Source organism: Chenopodium quinoa, unplaced genomic scaffold (genome assembly GCF_001683475.1).
Source record: "Chenopodium quinoa cultivar QQ74 unplaced genomic scaffold, ASM168347v1, whole genome shotgun sequence".
Taxonomy (NCBI): domain Eukaryota; kingdom Viridiplantae; phylum Streptophyta; class Magnoliopsida; order Caryophyllales; family Amaranthaceae; genus Chenopodium; species Chenopodium quinoa.
This window is the reverse complement of record NW_018745170.1, coordinates 2,117,666-2,139,331: the sequence shown is the minus strand read 5'-3', so window position 1 is coordinate 2,139,331 and position 21,666 is coordinate 2,117,666. Positions and strand designations below refer to the sequence as shown.

Below are 21,666 nucleotides of genomic sequence, written 5' to 3'. Positions count from 1 at the left end.
TATCAATATAAATTCTAATGTAGTCTTATGACTTTTGACTACCACAATTTTTTTTTTTTTTAAATTGACGGCTGAGATTGTTTGTTTTTTAGTTTACCTTTAATTAGTAATTTTAATTTAAAGTTATTTTTTTTAATTATTTTATATATATTTTTTATTTTCAAAATTTCGAAAATATTAAAAAATAATTTCTATAGATAAAAATGTATTTAAAATAATTAAAAAAGTTATTATTAATTAAATATAAATACAAAAACAAATCTCAACCGTCCATTTTAAAAAATTGTGGTAGTCAAAAGTCATAAGACTACATTTGCCTTCTGAAAGAATCAAGTGATGATCAGACGCTTACCTTTAATCCAAGCCTATGATATGAATGACACATATTGCCTTCTGATCACTTCATTCTCTTTTGATGTATGCAGTAGTTTGTTTTATGCTTAGAATGACTTTAAACCTTGCTAATTACTCGTATTATCTTTTTGGTTATGGTTATATAATCGCCTTTAATTTAATGGTAGTTCAGTTTTTTAAGTAAATTCTAGTCATGTGCCTCAGGATGACATGGTTATTATGGTGTGTATATGACTCAAAATGTCATGCTCTATATCCGAAATTGGCTAATTCATGTATATATGTTCGTTGTTATTAACTGAGTACTAAGAAATTCGATAGTCATAACATAGATATATAGAATCGAGATAAGGGCACATATATTAATACTACGTATATATTTTCAAAAAGTGATTGCACAAGGTAAAGTAGTCTATTGAATTTAATTAAGACGATATATATCAAAGTTATAGATCTTTTGTCTCAGGGGTTTTAATCGTTTTGTCTGCTATCAGTGATCAATCTGTAGTATGCAATTAACAAGCCCAGTTTATGGCCATTGGAATATGCTCTTGTGCCTCTTTTGCTTCCTGGCATATCATATTGATTGAAACATAGTGAGCCACTTTTAGGATTTCATGCATAATTATATTTCTATAATTTAGTTATGAGCAACTTTATTAAAAAAGATAAACACATCATTAGTTATTTGACCAATGGTATCTTAATTTAATTATCAACTCGAGAGTGCTCTAGGCGATGCACTGGATATTGTGTTACAAGGTAATCCCTATAACACTGACCTGGCTTATATAATACGGAGTACGAAATAGAGATTTAGGAGAATTGACAAGAAACAAGGGAGAGAATTAGGAGGGTTTCAATAAACCTACTCAATTGTGCACTGCTATAGGAGAATGGAGAAGGAAGACAAAGTAAGTTCTCTTCCAGATGATATCCTGGCCAATATACTCTCTCGTCTCCAAATCAATTCCGCGGTTGCCACCTCCGTCTTATCCCATCGATGGCGCTACCTTTGGACTGGTGTCACCACTTTCAAATTCGAGAATGGACTTTACGTTTCCAAACTAGCCTCAAACAAATTCTCCACCGTTGTCGTTGACATCGTTTGACAATTGACCTCTCAGACACTCCATGTTTTCAAACTTCAGTTAAGTTCGCTATCCAACTTATATGACTTTGCAGACGCATGTTTCCGAGAAGTTTGTAGCCGAAACGTGGAGCAGATCATTGTTGAAGAGGATCGCCGTAATTATGAGGATTATTTTCCTATTCCCGCGTCTCTGTTTTATTCCAAGAATCTGGTAGTTTTGATATTAAAACGTATGATCAAGTTTAATTCCCCAGAAAATACAGATATTCAACTTCCAAATTTGAGGAAGATTGATCTAAAGTATCTTGTTAACACCCCTCCTTATCAGTTTATGGGGCGTCTATTTAAGTCTTCTAAACAATTGATAGAACCCCAGATTGTTCTGAATATATCAGCACCGAATCTGAGGTCGTTACGAATAGAGATGATGGCAGATAAGCACACCCAACGACCAAAAATCTTCATCGATGCACCCAACTTGGAGACCTTATATAAGTAGCTTCACTTCAGATTATTACTCTATCCAAAATCCGACGAAATTAGTCAAAGCATCGATTATCATGCCTTGGAATGCGGGATCTTTACATTTACCAATTGGGCAAGAAGATTGTCTACGGGACATGTTCAAGTTTGTCGGGCAAATGTCTAGTGTTAAAGGAGCTTTATCATATGGCTAGAGGATGACGAGCTGACCAATGTATATTGTTACCTTAATTCTGTTAACCTCGGGCTTATGACAACCTTTCCTAATCTAGAACATCTTGAAACGAATTCGGATTATGTTGGATGGAAGGATTTGCTACTTTCTATGAAACGCTTTCCTAACTTAAGGCACCTTATGGTGTACCTAGATACGGATTCAAATCTTGTTATGGATCCCATGAATTGGTGTGTACCAGAGTGTTTAAGTAAGTTGAAGACGTTAGAAATAGCTGGACTAAAAGCGATAGATGATGAACTCAGGTTGCTAGAGTACATTCTAAGCAAATAAGCAATGCACTTGTTTTGGAAAAGCTTTATGTATTACATGACGGAGACAGTGAGGAAGATGCTCGATTGCGGGAAGTGTGTATATTACTCAAAATGTCATCATGCTCTATATTCCGAATTGGCTAATTTATGTATGTTGTTGAACTATCTGACTACTAAGAAATTTGATAGTGCGGCCAGAATCAGCACATATATTTATATATAACAAGTGATTGCACTAGCTAAGTAGTCTATTGAATTTAATTAAGAAGATATCAAAGTTTTACATCTTTTGTTTCAGGGGATTTCTACAATATAATATTGTTTGTTAGTATTTTGTAATCTGTATTATAACAATAAAGGTATCGGAGATATAAGTATATAACTACTTGTTAAACTAAGCCTGTGTACATTTACATTTGTTACAGCCTATATGTCGAATTTTGGTAGAAGAATTATATAAATTTGACGAAAGAAAGTGACCGTTTAAGAATTATCTGTTTAGCCCTTGATATTATGCAGCTCGCAAATAAGTTCAGGAATCAGGACTCGTTAAACTGATGAGTTCTCATAACTTGCATGACTCTATGACAGTGCAGAAGCTGTAACTAACTGATGATAAGAAGAAATCCAATTAATTTCCTTCTGTTCAGATGATAAAAGTGGGTAGTTTTTATCTGCATTTAAACTGACTCGTGTAAACAAGTGCTCAAACTGACTCGGATAATGATCTGAAATCAACTGTTATATTTGTATATACATTTTATTTAGAATGTATAGGAACTAGGAAGCATGATATCAATGAATGACTTATGCGTGATTGAGCCATTGTTACCAAGCTTGTAATCCACTGATCATATTGTTCGTACCTATCCTTTGAGATTAGAAGATAGCGATGATTGATAACTTGGTACTAAACCTGGGCGTGCCGGGCCGTGCTGCCGCGGGCCGTGGGCTCCGGCGTGCCGTGCCGGTCGTGCCGCCGTGCCGAAGACCCCGTGCCGTGCCGTGCCGGCCATTCTCACAGGCCAGCCCACGGCCTGGCACGGCCCTCGTGCTTGGCGGGCTCGTGCCGTGCCGGCCACGTGCCAGCCTGGGGGCTGGGCTGTTTCAAGAATATATATATATATATATTTTTTTATATAAAATGTTTACACTATAATACTATATAAATAAATATATATATATATAGGGCGTGCTGGCACGGCGGGCCTAGGGGCGGGCTCGTGCCGTGCCGAAAAGTCCACCTCTTGTCCGTGGCACGGCCCACGGCACGCCGGCGGGCCACCGTGCCGTGCCTCGTCGAAGGGCGGGCCGTGCCGGGCGGCACGCGGGCCACCCCGGCCCGTGCCCAGCTCTACTTGGTACATTGGTAGAAACTTGGCAATAAGACCTACTTCAATTCCATGCTACTGATTTTTATGACATGGGATATTGTATATGTTATACACTTAATTGAATAGTTCTGATCTCCTTGGACTCCTTCGTCACTTCATCAGCTCTCAGCTGTACACATTAACAACTTAACAGCCATGTGGAATGGTGGACTGTACGAAATGAGTGCAAAAGGTTTAATAAGTATTAGGCTGAAACAAGATAGCTAAAAACCATATATAGACCAAGGAGGCTTAGGCATTAGGTGTTGCAAACCCCTCAATAATATGTATCCTCTCTTAATCCCTCTGCTTCAACATACTTTCATCAACGCCAACCCCTCCTCTAGATGAATTCATCATAATTTTTTTCAGCAATTCACCTTTCTCTTGACTTTTATAATCCTCTTTTAATTAGTTAATTCCCTAGCATATTTGTTTGTGATCAGTAATGAACAAGCAGCAGTGATTCAGTGAATATCAGCTACTGATACTATAATTAAAGCAATCAAATCTGTACTGTGCTCCTTCAAGTAGGATTCAAGCAATCAAATCTGTACTGTGTTCCTTCAAGTAGAATTTGAGCAATCAACTCTGTACTGTGTTCCTTCAAGTAGAATTAGAATATATGGAAATATCGATTCAGGAGGTCCAAACCTTAGTGGACACTAACCAGTTCGTAGAGAGAAACAATAGCAAAATTTACTAGCAAAATAAGGTATAGCAGCAACAAGCATGAAGCAAGGATAACATGTATCAAAACATGCACTTACAAAACAAAACCTGAACCAAACATCAAATTAGCTCTGACAGTTTGAAGCTTCTAAACCAGGTAAATCTAGTCAGTAAGCAGCATTACAAAAAGGCAACTCAATTAAATCCACCTTGGATCCTTGACATCAGGCAGCTGGGAGAATTTCTGCAACAAACAGATGCTATTATCTCAATATTCTTTTGCCCTGCTGGGGAATATCATACCAATCAGCTCAGATAAGTGACCAAACATAAATTAAGGACAGAAATGAAGGGAGGAAGAAGAAAGATATAGGAAGAACAATCAGAGATATATATGCGTTAATATTAACCAATGTAATCAACTAATCACCAATTACAGCCTTTGCCAATCTTTCGAGGGGAAGGGCACTCTCCCAAAACTACAACTAATTACTCATCAAAATACTCAACATAATTCCCTCAAAAAAAAAAAAAAAAAAAAAAAAAAAAAAAACTCAACATGATTATCTCTCTCTCATTAACTCTATTTATTATAGAGCTTTTCCCTAACAAACAAACTAAGTTCTCCTTCAAGCTATTAACAACTTTATTATAACTTAACTCACTATTAGCCCTCTCCCCTAATATTGTAAACCTCAAAAAACATCTTTGATCAACCAACTCCAGACCATGACCCCTCTCCTTATCCTGATAACAACTGATTTCTTTCTAATTTATTTCTCTGTTTTCTTGGTTTGTCTAAGGTTAGTAATTTTCTCCATACCTGTTTTATTTTTGTTAAACTATGTTTTCTGCCTTAACTTTTCCTCTTTTGATTGGTATATCTCTAGCATACTCGTTTATGAAAATAAAATCTCTATTGAACAAGCAGCAGCAAATGTCAAATAAGCCAAACATTCAAAATTATATTTTTCAAGTGGGATCAGAGTAAGATTGAAACATCAACTCAGGGAATATACATTTCAGTGGATTCTGAAATAAAAATCATTGACTGTGCCATAAATAGCAAATATTTCGGGTAATTTAAGGTATAGCTGTAGCAGGCATAATTGCATTAAGAGAAGTAGCAAACAGATTATTATCACTTTGATCCTTTGCCTTTGCCTTTGCCTTTGTCTTAGTATTATTTTATATCATTTTATTTATTTATTTTTTTTCTTTTAAAAAATAAATAAATAAATAAACCCTTTTTCTTTGACTTGAAATGAGTTAGGAACTGATACGAGCTTTAGCTTATAACATAATCTTTAGATAAACAAGTACCCGAAGCTATTCTCTAGTCACTACTCTCCCCTTCCAATACCCTTTGTTAGGATGATATTCTTTCTTCTGCGGTTCTGCCTCACACCTCCTCCCCTAACCCTGTTAGCAGATCAGATCAAGTGGAATCCTAACTATCTATCTATTCCAAATTAACCATCAAAGAGCAAGTTTAATTAAAATTGAACACAGGCTCAATTAGCTTCATCCAGATTTTTAATATATCACTTTCAACACGACATGATAGGAAGTAAAGTGTTTACTTATTTTTAATCTGATCAGATATGCAAATGTACAATGGTGTTCAAGAAAAGACTATCCATGAGGAGCAAGCCTAAGATGTCATATCCTACCACCACTGACCATTTCCATAGAATCCTCATGAGTCAAAGTTGTATTAATTCCAAGAAATTAAAATTTCAATAAACCCTCTTGAGACCAACCTACAAGCATCAACACTCGTTTTACCTGCAGCTCAAACTTTGTAAAACATGTGCATCAAATCTTCAGTGTGGAGCATGAAGCTCATAATTCAGGCAAATGCAGCTGGGATGCCTGTAGACAGATTCTTTTCCCTCATATCTATCAAACACTTTCTACTTTACTACTTGTTTGGGTCCAATTTACTTCAATTGGGCCGGTCCATAAATGATTTAATTACAAAGCCCAAGGCTAAGGTTCAACTCTCCAAACAAATGCCAAGTCAGTCAAAGGCCCGGTCAACATGGCAAGCCCGTTTGACTTCAAAGCCCATTTACCTATTGAGTAAGGTATAAGCCCGTTTAACTTCAAAGCCCATTTACCTATTGAGTAAGGTATAAAAGCCTTCATTATCCTCTCTCTACATTCATTCAATTCAAGCCTCAAGCAATTAATACTCTTGTAGGAAACCCTCGGCCCAGTCATCACTTGGACCAAGATCAGCCTTCAGCCCACAGAAAAGGACCTTGCCGAAGGTTTCATTGTTTTTACCCGAAACACTACCTAAGACTAATATTCCATAAGTCCATACCAGTATACCTTTTAACACTTCCCACAAACAGAGATACTCTTTAGCTCTACTAAGAAGAAATAGGAACTTTCCTCTTTCAGTTAAAAGCTGTTTTAGTTTGTAATTCCACCAAAACAAGGACAGCTTCCACTTACCAATAGTCGTTAAATCAATGATATCAGTTACATATTACTTTTATACTCTGAAAAGAGCCTATCTGTTAAAAAATACCGATGAAATAAATAAATAAATTCTTCAGTCATATTCAGAGTTCTTCAAGTTACAAGAAGAGCCCATCCCCGCCTTCTTCAATTAATCGCCCTTATCGATCTTAATTGAACGCTTAAAATAAATGAAAAATAGGTGAGGAGACCAGAGCCTGAATTCACATAAAAATAAAAATTAAAAAAGATTATATTCTATGAGCCACCTATTGTCAAAATTCCTTCACTCCCTCCCCCACCCCACCCCCTTCTATATTTTCTTTCACCCAACTATTTCCTATATCCTCCCCCAACACCATCAGAGCTATCACCCTTGATCTCTCTCCAATTAATCTCTCCCACCTTGCCTATTATATGATTTCATCAAATAACTTGAAGCAAACAGCAAAAAAATAAATTAACCAACTTCATATCCATCAAAAGTATGCATCCTCCCATGTCTTTTCTTTTGCCTCTCATTTACATAGGCACTTTATTCCAATTTGCCCAACAAAGACCTTAGTTTCATTTAAAAAATTTAACCAAAAAAAAAAGGTGAAATTTTAAATTGTCTCACTGATAAGACACATAAAATGCTGCTTACACTTGTGTTTAAGCCAATATATGCCATAAAATCAGTCATATAGAAGCTCTTCTCTTCAAGAATTATACTCCATATATAGGCTTTCTACAAAGTCATTAATCAACACCAATTTCCTGTTTTAAATAGTAGTAGAAGAGTCGAAGACTAGATAATAAAAATCCTCCCTGAAACAGATCATTCATTACTACAAATTCTTAACATGTTATTTCTACAATCATGATTCTTGAATTCCAGAATGTCATTTGTACAATTATGATTCATGCATTCCCAAAATGTCTTTTCTACAATCACATTTCAGGTCACCAGATTCAATTAAATGATGGATACACCAAAATCAAAAGCAAAAACCATATTTACAAATGGAACAATTTAACATGTAATAGTAGTGACTGATACTTAACAAGGTGTTTATATGATGAAACACAACACAGACACACACACACAGGACTTCAGAAATCAGATACATCCAAAGAAATTGATTATCAATACCTGCTGCCCAGATGCTTCACTATTGGTCTTTGGCACCAGAAGAAGTCAGTGCACAATTTCATTCAACATAGGGAACTTGACAAGCAAGTACCCCATTTTTGAAGTCATTTCTTGATGCATTGATAAAGTCACCTTCAAACAGAACTTTGCAAGTTGAGGAGCTCTTTGAAAGCTTGAACAAGGCTTCACAAAACTTGTATTCATTCCATAGTTGAGATTCTTTACGTGTATGGTAGTGTTTACAGTGTATGTGAAGCTCTTCCAAAACAATTGCATTATTTAGAATAAACTCTAGCAACTTAAGCTCCTTGTCATTTTCTATAAGCACTTTAATCTTTATTATCTTAAGCTTACTTAGTAAACATTCCGGAACAAACTCAGGTGCAAACCAATCCATTTGCTCCACCGATTCAAACCATATTTTACTCACATCAAGATGCTTTAAGTTGGGAATATACTGTAAAGAAAGTAGCAAATCCTTCCAGCCAATAAGATTACCAAGGTTTGTGTCCAAATAGACAAAGTTATGAAACATTGGCATAACCCCATTACCTACAGAAATAAAGTAAGTAAATAGATTGACAAAACTATGTAGCTTAAGGTGGCTAACACTAGACATCCCTTTAATAAACTTCGATATCTCGTTACAACATTCTTTTCCCTGCATACCCACATTGTTTCTATCCGGTCCAAGACACAGATCAATGGATGCTTTGACTAACCTAGTAGGATTCTCAACGAAACAATAAAAGCAATACGATCCAAGTATCGTAAGGTTCTCTAATTTGGGCGCATTTATCATGACTTTATCAAGTGATGTTTCCCTTTCAGACGTTATTTCTATAAACAAGGTCTTCAAATTGGGAGCAGCAATATCAACAAAATGCTCATCCTCATAAAAATCAAACAACAAATATAAATCTTCCAACATTGGACAAGATTTAAACAGGGTTTTCATCAAATCACGGGCCTCATCCTGAAGATGCAATCCAAGCTTCTTCAAATTAGGAAGATTAACAACATCATTCGCGGTAAATGTACAATCAAGATCAATGCAAAACAACTCCAATTTCACCAAAGATTGGCAACAAAATAGAGAAGCAGGTACATATAAAGGTGCAGGAAAAAAAACTTCAGCACAAACCTTAATTTCTTCCACATTCCGATGACAAAGATGAGCAAAGATTGATTCCCAGTTGTATGCAACTAATTTAATTATAACCGTGAAAGAGCTGAGTTTCGGAGAAGTGAGCTGCCCAAAAACGCAGTCGACAAAGGCGGAGGACTCCGAAGAGAATTCAAGGTCGGTGATTTCGGTCCAGAGGTGGCGCCATCGGCGGGATAAGACGGACGTGGCGGCGGCGGAATCGATTGAGAGGAGAGAGAGAATGTTAATGAGGATGGCATCGGGGAGTGAGCTGAGTCGATCGTCGCCATTGTTACTGTGGTTGTTCTTCAACCTAGTGCATCTGTCACTGCCACCATTGTTGGACTTTTCAAGGTTTTCCATTTTGGGTTTGAAATTACAAAGCGACGAAGGAGATGAAGATGAACTAGTTGAGTGGTGCTACCAAGGAAAAATGAATGCTAAACAAAAAATATGGGCCTTATTTTTCTTTTTGGGCCAGACCCTATAAACTTATACCTGTAGAGATATCAAAACTACATTCAATCCGACTCAAAACCAACTCGAAAAAATTCGATTCAGATTTTGAATCAAGTAGACACATATAATTTAGGATGGCTCATAGTAGTTAAAAATAGACTTGACCCGATTTTACCGAATCCGATCCGAACATCTGAATTGACACCTTTATCCCTCAATCCCTCTGTTTCTCGAGCATCTCATTTTTTACTTATATTCATTAAATGTATTTGATTATTGTTTGTATATTTGTACATAAGATTAAACAGTCATATTTGGTATGATACCAATCATATTTGGTGGAGAGCTCATTAGAAATTTAGTTGATACCAGTCATATTTGGTGGAGAGCTCATATACATAGTATATGTGACCTTGTGTTCACAAATTTGAGCCATGTCATCTAACATTTTGAAAGTGGGGGATTTTCTTGCCTTTTCCTCCACTAAAATAAGTGTTAACCCTTATAAGTGGATTGACTAACGTGTAAGAAGTGTCGATTTATTAAACTCCAACATACTTACAATATAAAAGAATAAAAAATCATGTTCGTGGTGGTCAAAGTAATCTTTAATTCTCCTTTGTTTATATCGCTGAGTTGTTGCTCATAGGTTTATCAGCATCCTTCATTACTCACTGTGCTTGAAATCGATCTATCAAAGATGATAATACATGTGTAATGTGTTACTCATTTTTTTCGCATCAGGAGACCAAAGAATTAGGAGAAGTTGGCGTTCAATTACTAAACAAATTAGTATTTTAACCTCCGTGTTGCCTCGGATCATTACATAATATTAACAAATACGAGAATTATATTATTAGTCCGATATTTAAGGGGTTTTTTTTTTTTTCCTTTTAATCCTTTGGCAATGATACAACTCATGTATGAAGACTTTAAGATATCCTTTTATGTTCTTATTTTAGTTTAGTATCAAGAATTCAAGATAAAAGTATGAAGTAACCTTTTATTATTACAAAATCAACAAAACTTTGATCAAGGACCAATTATACACCATTTTAACATAATGAAGAAAACATGTAATTAATTTTCAAAAATTAAAGCAACAAATTAAACATAATATATATGCTCAAATAGTGTTGAACAAACGACCCATAACAATGTGGGGAATTTCCTGCATCTTGTCTTCTGGCAGCTCACATTTGCCTTGAGAAAAAGTGGATGAACACACTAATGTATCACAGCAAGAGTCATCGAACAGCCCACAACTTTCTCCTACACCCTTGCAACTACTGCTAGGATCTGTCAACAGTTTTAATGAAACATATTTAATCAGCATATATTTTGTAATCCGATATTATACACTTCTGTTTAAATGTTTTCTTCACTAATTTTATAACTTTCTGTTTATTCCTTTTATGACATAGGGAATTCTCTCTTTTACCCTACAACATAATTACATACATGAAGTAGAGTTCAACAATACTCATTCATCTAAATTAAACAATATTCTTCAGATTACAAAAACATAGGTATCCATGATTATTTATCTTTATAAATGTCTAAAACAAGCATTCAATCGTCATGCAAGCAAGCATTCATGTTTGAGAATTTACAGTCAAAAGACTAAAAGAGTAATAACTTACCATATATGCATGTTCCTTTATCAGAACATTTGCCGCCATTACAACAATGATGGACTAGTCCACACTCTTTCCCGATAACTCTACATTGTAGTTTTCCCTCCAAAGTCCTTTCAGCGGATATTAGTTGCACTACAAAAATGAAAATATGAATTACATTTAGTCTACTAATTAAATGGCCAAAAGAAATAATGTTCAATTACATAAAAATAGAAAATGATGATTCCTGATTTCCTTTAGAAGTAAACAAGTTTAACATTTTATTTATTAAATTACAATTTTGACGGATTTTGATTTGCTTTAATAAACCTGCCTGTAGATTAACATAATTATTGATCTTTGGGTGATATAATTATGATTAAAGAAAAAAAATAGTATTGTAATTACCTAATAATGCAAGAATGGCAAAGATGGCCAAAAGATTTTTCTTGTTACCAATTGCCATTTTTTTTTTTTTTTTTTTGATATAAAGACAGAGAAAACACAATATTTAGAAATTAGTATTACTTCAATATAAATATGAATTTAGGTGCATTATTTATGATGCTTTTTGTGGAGCTACTGCCCGTAATTTTGGTACCCATCTGAAAACTATAATATTTAAATGACTGCCGACATGGATATAGTAAATGACCATTAAAACCTTATCAAGGGACCTACCAACCTGATTAACCACTCAAACCTTATCTACTGTTATAACACCATGAGTCCACGATCCTCATGTGTTAAATATCCAGCTAGCTTGTATTATTAATGATTTTCATGATTTTAGATGCTTCTGTCTCGTCCTCGATTCCTTACCGACTTCCAACATGTTTGACAAATGCTTTTTTTTTTTTTTTTTTTTTTAATTAATTAATTTTTTTTTTTTTTTTGATTTGAAATGTATTCAATAATCAAATCATTATCGTTGTTTAAGTGTTTAGTTAGAAGATTTGGATAACAGTTACAGAGTACCTTTATTTAAGGGTGCAATAGTTTTCACTTATATGTTACAAGTATATTTTAAAAAACCTAAAGTACCAAATACTTTTAGGCCTTGTTTGGTTCACCTTATTTCTGCTGATCTGATCTGATCTGGTCTGATCTGATTGTCTGATTTGATCAAACTTTGACCTTAAGTGTACGATAATTTATAAGGAAAAAATATATCAAGTGAGATCTTATTAGATTCGTAATAATGTGTAGTTTATTAATATGTAATTTTCACAATTTTTTTCATTATGAATTATTAAGAATATTTAGCGATAAAAAACCACACATAAAACGATGTTCTGATCTGATCTAAACTTATTTTTTCAGATCTGATATGAACTTATTTTTTCTGAAATAAGTAAAAAAAATAAGGTGAACTAAACAAGGCCTTACTCTCCTTGAACAAAACAAAAGAATATTAATTTTAAATGATTTATTCCCATGTTTAAAGTTTAAACTAAAACAAATGAAAAGGTAAGTGTTCAATGATTACTTTCTCCATTCTTATTTGTTTATTTTCTATTTCATATCTAACATTGTGCCAAACACCCCCTTAAATTAGTCATTATATTCATTCTAGAATAATTGTTATGATTAAACTTTTTAACTAAATCCCTTTGTTTCAATACAACTGTCATAATTTAACTTTTTACACTATTCACAGTTTCACATACTCCACTTTAACTAATGTTAGTGATCTTACTAGAAGTAAAAAAAAATACATTCTTGCAAGGATCTTATTAGTAGTGTTTTAATATTAGCTTCGTATTAATGCAAATCAAAGTCCGTATATAATTCATATGAGATCGACAAAAAGAACACATAAAATTGAATAATGTACTCTATGGTGCCTAAACAAGTAAACACACCGTATAAGGAGTTAATGATTTTGTGCAATTCGCTGCACGAATATCATGATACTCTTCACCATCTTATGTTAATTTTAGCTAACTATACTTTGTAATTTGTATATAATTCATGCTCCTACAAATTGTGTAACTGCATTCCAGCAATAGTCAAACAAACAGTACAAATTTTGGTGCAACATGAATAACACAGTAGTCGAGTGTCTGACTCTGCCACGAATATTGTTGCAGAAACAATGAGTTATAATAAGACACCAAGTTAAACAAAGCAACAAAAAGTGAGGTTATAATCTAAATAGAGGTACTCGAACCAGCAGAGGACAGCAAGTTACAGATGACGGTCTAGAGAGCATCAACAGGGCATAATGCAAACACTGAAGATCAGCTTCAAACTCGCTGCAAACACTGCAGCGCCACAATCAAAGACGTGGATTTGCTAACAGGGTAGACATTTCAGGTAGCATTACTGGTGGTTCAAGTAACATGACATCTTGAACTCAGCTTAGTCTAAAAAACTTTTAGCACTGGTCAAGACAAAAATTTCAATAACTGAAACTATTTGGTAACAATTCCGAGGATTTCTAGGACTCGTATAATTAGAGTCATATATGACTCTAATAAGGACATATTCGTCTATTCACTGAAACAGCACTTGGAAAAAAAAATATCATAACACATGTTGGTATTTCATTATATTATAGATGGTATCATCATGATACCAACAACCTTATTCAGTAATACCAACGAATGCAAAAATGTTTTGTTGGTATCGATATAATTTGTTGTTGGTATTATGTGAAATACCAACGTGGGTTATTAAAGTCATGTACGACTCTAATTACTAGAGTCCTAGAAATCCTCACAATTTTCATCTCTGATTGGATATTAGACAGACAGTGATGTTCAGGTTCGTGGTAAATTGACAAAAGATTATGGTCATATGTGAGTATTGGTACCTTTATTTTAGTTTGAAGCACTTGTTTGCAAGTTCGTGCACAAAACAAAAGGCTTTCACTTGCCAGTACTCAGATGAGCGCAAAACTCTGTTGAATAAGATCAGAGCGCAGCAGTCTGAACAAAAAGGGAATCAGAGCTTTCCCTAACCACCATCGTCAATACATATAGCTTCTGCACCCTCTTCGGAGTACATGTTACAAAAAAAACCCTCATCCCCACCTTTTCTCAAAAATCTTTATAAAAAATCCAAACTCCATACAAACAAGAAAAGTAGCAAGTTCTGTCACTTTGATCCTTTACCTTTGTTTTTCTGTTATCTTTTATCTCGATTTTTAAACGAGCCACTATCTGAGAACCCTGCTCTCATTAGTTACTTGTATACATTTATAACAGGATTACAGGTTGATGATTAGATGAATAGATGATAACAACTTAGCTACGTCAAATCTTCTGATGATCAACTACCAGAAGCTATTTTTCTAATTTCCACCTTCCCCTTCCTAGTTAATACCCTGATACCCCTTTCCTCAGAAGATATTATTCTTTCTCTGCCTCAACCCTCGCTCCCCTAACCCTGTCGGCGTTTTGAGCTACATCCTTGATATCTATGCCAATTTAACTAATTAGTAGAAAAATTAAATTTAATCAAACATATAAACAGGCACAATCAGCTTAATCAGGATAGTTTTAATTTACAAGATTTTTAATTGTGCAATTGAATTGCATTCTAGCCTCATTAATAAGATAACATGCAAAGGAGAAACTGGACTTTTAGCAATGTAAAAGCAGCTTAAGTATCACAATTAAATGAATTGGAGTAATTTTAGGCACTGTCAATTCACCCTACAACCTGGAAAGCCATGCCAAAGCTCCATTGTCACCATCTCATATTCTCATCAATTGATCTCCCAACAGTAATAAAAAAAAACGACTAACTTTCAGAAAGCCTTCATCTAATTTAAAAGTTAAAAGTACTACTTTTGTTTAAGAGAAGACCTTGTGCTGGATTGGCTTTAATATACATAAAAACAGGAATTGCAACCTGCTTATGAGAGGTTTAGGAAGTGCAAAGAAAGGCTGTGTTGTGCCGTAAAGTATAAGTTTACCAGGTTAGTAAGCCTACAAAAAAATCCCCAGGCCAGTAAACTGTTGCATCAGAAAATTAATATCTGCAGTAATATTGCTACAACTTCTATGAGTTTAAGCAACAATCAATAAACTTATTTTCTTATGCATCATTTTAACACCAAGAGGTTCATGTAAAAACAGATTGAGTTAGTTTCATTTCATTTTCTGCAAAACGATTTCTAACCTTATCAATAAGACATAAGTTACACTCCAGTGTTAAAAGACAATCTATGGCGTAAAATAGGCTTATTTTTGTTTCTACCAGTCACCCATCAACTCTAAGTTCTATTCTGGACTAGTTGTAAGAGTAGACGAAACGACAACGCCCTCTGAAATCAGATGATTGCTACTGTTTTCATCCTTGACTCAAATATACAATTTATGAATAGCAAATTTCAGATGTGGCTATATGGTACTGAACTTGTCATTGGTAAACCCATTAAGTTCTAGACATCAACTGTATAGATTCTGTAGAACAATATACAATATATAATCAAGGTTAACCATAATAAATCAGAGAAGAGAAAAGAAAAGAGAAAGACTTAGAAGTGTGATTTTTACTGATGGAAAGAGTCAGAATTGCAAGAAAAGAGATGTTCTAAGCTAGTCTACAATTTTATCAAACAACTAAAGCATAAGATATGAAGAAAATTCAAGGATCTAAAGGTTCTAAACCACCAAACTATTATAAGAGGAAGCTTTGCACTCAACTTACTCTTTTTCTTTCCTCACCTTTATAAAGGTCCTTCAAACTTCACAGCAAAATAAAACGACAAGCAAAGTCATAATTGAATGTGAACACAAGCTCAATTAGCTTTATTGATTTTTTCCTCCTTTAATTACATGACAGAAGGCAAACTGTTCACTTGGCATGTTTTATAGATCTTTCATGAGAACTCAAGCATCTCCATCCAATAATTAATTGCCATAGTGCTTTTACATTCTCATTACACCTTTTTCTTTGCGTTTATATGTTCATAGACGTCCTTCAGAGTTCATAACACTTACACAAGCTAATTTAAGATATTTAAACTACTTCCAAATAATATGCCGAGAGATTCATAATATTCATATAGAGAAGTGAAAGGACTAGGATTTTGTAATCACCATTATTCCGAGTAATAGTATAAGTTAAAATTTCGAATAAACCAGAAAACAAATACATTGCAGCACAATATACCTTTGTAACAAAATCTAGCATTTCAAGAGGCATGGTTAATGCAAACCAAAGTTACCAAACTATAAAATCAAGACAAACTGAGTAGTCAATACCTTCAGTCAATACCTTCAGCCAATAATCCAATATGCTTATATGTTGTCATTCAGGAAATCAAGAAGTTGCATATATCAAGTCTATGGACCCATGTACATTTGACAGGTAAGGTATTTATTTTGCAAGGCATTACCTGATGCAGATACAGATCTTCCTGAAACCACAACTTCGCAAGTTGAGGAGCTCCTTGGAAGCTCGAACACTGCCTTATAAAACTGACATTCTTTCCACACTGCATATGCCTTTTGCAGTACATCCTTGAGATCAAATTTTTCCTCGATATGAACATGTAACCGAAGCTTTTCCAAAACATTTGCATTACTCAAAATGTATGCCAGAAACTCGAGTTCATTGCTAGTCCCCTTAAGTCTCCCTATTTTGTAGTCTTGAGCTTACTCACCAAACAATTTGGAACAACATTTACATCAATCCATATACTCTGTGTATAGGGGGGATCACCGGTCATATCCACCTTAAGATGCTGTAAGTTGGGAAAGCATTGCAAGGAATATAGAAAATCAATCCAACCACTCATTCCAACATCAGTAAAGGCTGCTTCAAGATGAATTAAATTACGAAAGATTGGCAGAAACCCATCACCCCCATAATCAAGGTAAGGGAATATATCGGTATTCATGTCTACCATTATCTTAAGGTGGCTAACACTAGACATTTCGCCAACAAATCTGGACATATGCTGAAGATAATCTTCATCTTCATCATAACCTATCCAAGTATTCAAGTCAATCACTGCATCAACTTATGTAATTGGATTCTGGAGGAAGTAGTGTAATGAAGTGCAATCACTTATACTAAGGTTTTCCAAATTGGGTGCATCAATATATATCTCGGCACGATCCATCATACTCGGAAATACCATTATCTGCAAATGTATAAATAATGACTTCAAATTGGGCGCAAATACATTCACAGAAGGCGCATTCTGGGGTTTCAATAAATTGACATGCAAAGATAAATCTTCTAACAATGGACAAGACCTAAATAGAGTCTCCAACCAAGAGGGGATATGAACAATGTAGCACAACATTAGCTTCTTCAAATTAGGAAGTTGAAACCCTAGATTTTAAGGGGGGTTTTTCAGCTTAAACATACCCTCCAAATTCAAAACAACCAGAAACTGAGAAAGTGAGAATTAAACAAATAATAAGGAACAAGACAATACCCATCTGAATAAGTGATTATACTGATTTCCTCCACATTTTGGCGGGAAAATTGACGAAAGAATGAATTCAATAAATCAAAGTTAGCGTAGTAGGATAACTTTGAAAAGTCGAGATTAATGATGCAGAGATAGTTCCGATGAGTTAGTTGCCGGAAGATGTGGGCGACGGTGGTAATGGCGGAGGAATCGGAAGCTTGAAGAGCGGTGAATTGGAGGCGGGTGACGGTGGTCCAGAGGTGGCGCCAACGGTGGGATAAGACGGAGGTGGCGGCGGCGGAATTGACTGGGAGGAGAGAGATTATGTCAGTGAGGATGGCGTCGGGAAGTGAACTCAGTCTGTCTTGGCTGTCCCATGATTTCACCCATTTTTGTTGTACTTTCGTATTTCCTCTCTCTTAGAAATATTGCAAAAAGTATGAAATTACTCATTTCAAATCACATTTTATATGTTAAATATCTATAATTATATCCGTAAAAAAAATATCTATAATTATATAATAGTTAAATTTATAAAAAGTTAATATTGTGAAAGTATTTTACGAGACAAATTTAACAAGACTCCACATAACTATATTTTACTTTACGTATAAATTAAAATTTGTGGTCAAACAAGCCTGATGAAATCCTATTGTTACAATATTACTAGAATGGAGAAAGCATCTGCCAAGGAAGTATTGTATAAAATTATTGATGTTTATTGTACCCAAATTAAAATTATTTTTACAAATTTAAATTTTACTAAATGTTTTAAGTATGTACTCCGTATGTGGGGTTAAAGATAGATACATAGAAAGAAAAGGTGGTTGGAAATTATTGATGATAGTAGGTAAGTATGGGTGCTTATGATGCGAGTCGAGTTTAATTTGGGATAGCTCGACTCAACTCAACTCGACTCGTTAACATATCGAGTCGAGTTTTGACTGATCTTTGACCGAGTCGAGCTTTATCGAACCAAGTTTTGATCGAGCTTTGACCATTTCAAATTTGACCGAATTGATCTCGAGTAGCTTGCAATTTGACCTGTCTTAGTAAAACTCCCTATTTAGTATAACATCTCTTCACTCTCTTAAATTTTGTCATTTGAGAAGTATATATATGATGATAAGGGTACATAAATAATGTTTACTTATTAACTAATAATCTAAAATAAAAGTTTTTTTATCAAAATATTTTTATTTTTGTAAATATAATATTATATGAAGGAATTCAAGCTTCTTACGTGCTTTCGAGTCGAGTAATGAGCAAGTCGACTCGACTCGTTAACATTTCGAGTCAATCTCGAGTTCGAGTCGAGCTCACTCGAGTTGAGTTTTAACCGAGTCGAACTTGAGTAGCTCGCGAGTTGTCTCGTCTCATAAGCACCCCTAGAAGAGAGATGGAGAAAAAGTATTGAAAATTGATGTCAAAACTACCAAAAAAAAAAGTATGACAAATCATTAAAAAGTACAACCTCTAAATGGAATACGGACTCTTAATTTTAATTACCCTAAAATGGAATATATACTATTAATAAAAGAACGAAAGGAGTAATTAAATAAGGTAAAGAAAATACAGAATGACCTTAAGTTTAAACAACATTACAATAATGATTTTTGCTCAACGTCAAAAAGGACTGGACTTGAAAGCCAACTCATAATCCACCTTAGAAAAAAAAGGATTGTGGACAAATTATGGAATATGATTTACGGTTCAAACACGAATTAACTTAATTGATACAAACTTATGAGTTTTTAGGTCAAATTATGGAGTTTGATTAGTTTTGTACCTGTGTGATGTTCGGGTTGTTTATTAAAATTTAAGATAGTAAGATAGAAATAATAGAAATTTCACAAAATTAACCAAAAATAAATAAAGTAAAAAAATTGTTTAAAATCCGTTGGGTTGACACAAATCCGAAACTTTGGGCTAGGATTGAACATTTCTTGCAATAAGTCTTGTGTAAGATGAGTATACGTTAATTTTATTGTAAAACTGTCAGTTTGAGAGTAACTTCATATATTTTTATGATAACTTTAAGCCCTTAAAGGACAACTTTTAATTTGTCGTTGGTTTGAATTTTATTTTAATGTGTAATTTCATATGAATCTATGATTATATATTATAAAGGCTAATATGATTAATCTAATACATTATAAGTTTTTTTGTAAAATAAAATTTAGTATTAGAAAAATAATAACTTTTGTAGTATAAAAGGTAAATTTAAATACTTTTAAGATAACCATAACAAATTTTACAATAAATTTACCTACATCCGCCGAAAAATTTGTGCATTTTTTGACTTAGTCCCTATCCGAAATGACCAGTGACCCAACCCAATTAATAGGTCAACATACGTTTTGAACTACTTCATTTTTCCCAAAAAAAAAATAATCATGACCATTATCTAGTTAATCAATCTGATTGGCTAGTGAAAGTTGCCTTCTTTTTTCTTTGTATCTTTATTTATTTTTATGTGTGTTGTATACAATCTAGAATAGCTAGATATTAAAGGAAGGTGTTGTGAGTATGACCATTATCTATTACCTACTAGTTGAACTTTTTTGTTTTTTTGGGACAGAAGTACATAAAGAGGGGCTAGCCTCTCTCCTCTAGTCCTCTCAAACAGTCAAACAACAGCTCTCTGTTAGGTCCTTAATTCCTTTTAGTGTGTTCCTACAGTCTTAAGGGTCTTCATATTCCTCTGTAAACCATCTTATGAATCTTTTTTTCTGCGCGATTATTTCAATATGAAGTCTTGTGATCTGTTAGGCCTCTGATGGTTTTTTAAAGGGCCTTTATCATGCTTTGATTATCTTTGCTTGTGCTTCTTATCTTCTCCCCTTCTTGGCAGATGATACCTTGATCTTGGTTGATTAGCCAGGCAGCTGCTCCCCTGCTTCCTACATTCCAGACACCTGCAACAAAGATGCTTGCTTTTGTGCATTGATCATCCTCATAGATTAGCTCGTGCGTCTCTTCATTTTTTATTTCATGTTGTAGTCCCATCTTGCTATGATTCTCTGCAGAATCGCCCTGCCCCGCGTCTTCTAGGCCTTTTCGGCTATTCTTATTACAAGTGCTCTTAGGGCTTGCCCTGCTATGATGCCTATTTTCACTAAGGTACTAGTAGAGCTTTGAATTGACCCCTGAGAATATTTCTATTTCTTGCTGATCATATCCCTTGAAGGGTGTTTTTTCCATGAAAACTTTATATTTCTTATTATACCACTTACCAAATTAAATTAAAATCTGTTTTTGTAGTATCCTATTTTAGTTAGGATAGATACACGTATAAAGCTCAAATAAATAAAAGATATGGTTAATTAGATTATTTTTTGTGATAAACTTGAGTTTATTAGGACTTTAATACTTTATTATCTAGTTAGTCGACACAAAGTAGGAATCTTAGGCGCATAAGTAGTCGGTGTAATTGGGTATATAAGTCGGTGTAATTGGGTATATATACCCCATCCTGCCTTCAACAAACGCATATTATAAAATTTAGATCAAGAAAATCTCTACGTAACTTTCAGTAAAAATATGGATATGAAGAGGAGAAAAACAGAAATAAAAGACTTAACAGATGAGACCTTAATGGAGATTCTTGTTCGAGTACCGGTGAAATCAGCCCATCAATGTAAACTCGTCTCGAAGCATTGGCTCGGCTTGATTTCGAGTGGTTACTTTGTTCGTAGCTATCGACGACGACACCAAGATCATCATCATCTACACCTTACCAGTTATTCTACATGTAATGTCTTTAGTATGGTTAATAGTCCCTCTAATTCATTAACATTGACTTTTGAGGTCCAAGTGTTACCTAAGAACCACCCCTTAATATCCTTATATTTCCTCAATCAACAATGGCCTATGAAAAAGTTAAGGTGTGTATCTAATGATTTACTCTTGATAGAGTCGAATAGTGGTGAGTGTACATCTGATGTTCCCTCGGCTCGTACGTTAAATCTAAGCGTATCAAACCCCTTAA

At 34.4% G+C, this 21,666-nt stretch overlaps 2 protein-coding genes across 2 annotated transcripts; both read right to left on the bottom strand.

Moving 5' to 3' along the window:
• Positions 1 to 4,475: 4,475 nt before the first annotated feature.
• LOC110710342 (putative F-box/FBD/LRR-repeat protein At5g44950) lies at positions 4,476 to 9,649 on the bottom strand. Its single transcript, XM_021888627.1, has 2 exons — positions 8,072 to 9,649; positions 4,476 to 4,708 (listed from the first exon to the last, which is right to left on the bottom strand). Exon 1 carries the CDS (start codon positions 9,579 to 9,581, stop codon positions 8,130 to 8,132), a length of 1,452 nt encoding a protein of 483 aa, XP_021744319.1. The 5' UTR covers positions 9,582 to 9,649; the 3' UTR covers positions 4,476 to 4,708; positions 8,072 to 8,129.
• Positions 9,650 to 10,660: 1,011 nt separating this feature from the next.
• Positions 10,661 to 11,883, bottom strand: LOC110710313. Its single transcript, XM_021888597.1, has 3 exons — positions 11,705 to 11,883; positions 11,321 to 11,449; positions 10,661 to 10,976 (listed from the first exon to the last, which is right to left on the bottom strand). The coding sequence occupies exons 1-3, from the start codon at positions 11,760 to 11,762 to the stop codon at positions 10,804 to 10,806; spliced, it is 360 nt and encodes a 119-aa protein (XP_021744289.1). The 5' UTR covers positions 11,763 to 11,883; the 3' UTR covers positions 10,661 to 10,803.
• Positions 11,884 to 21,666: the final 9,783 nt, after the last annotated feature.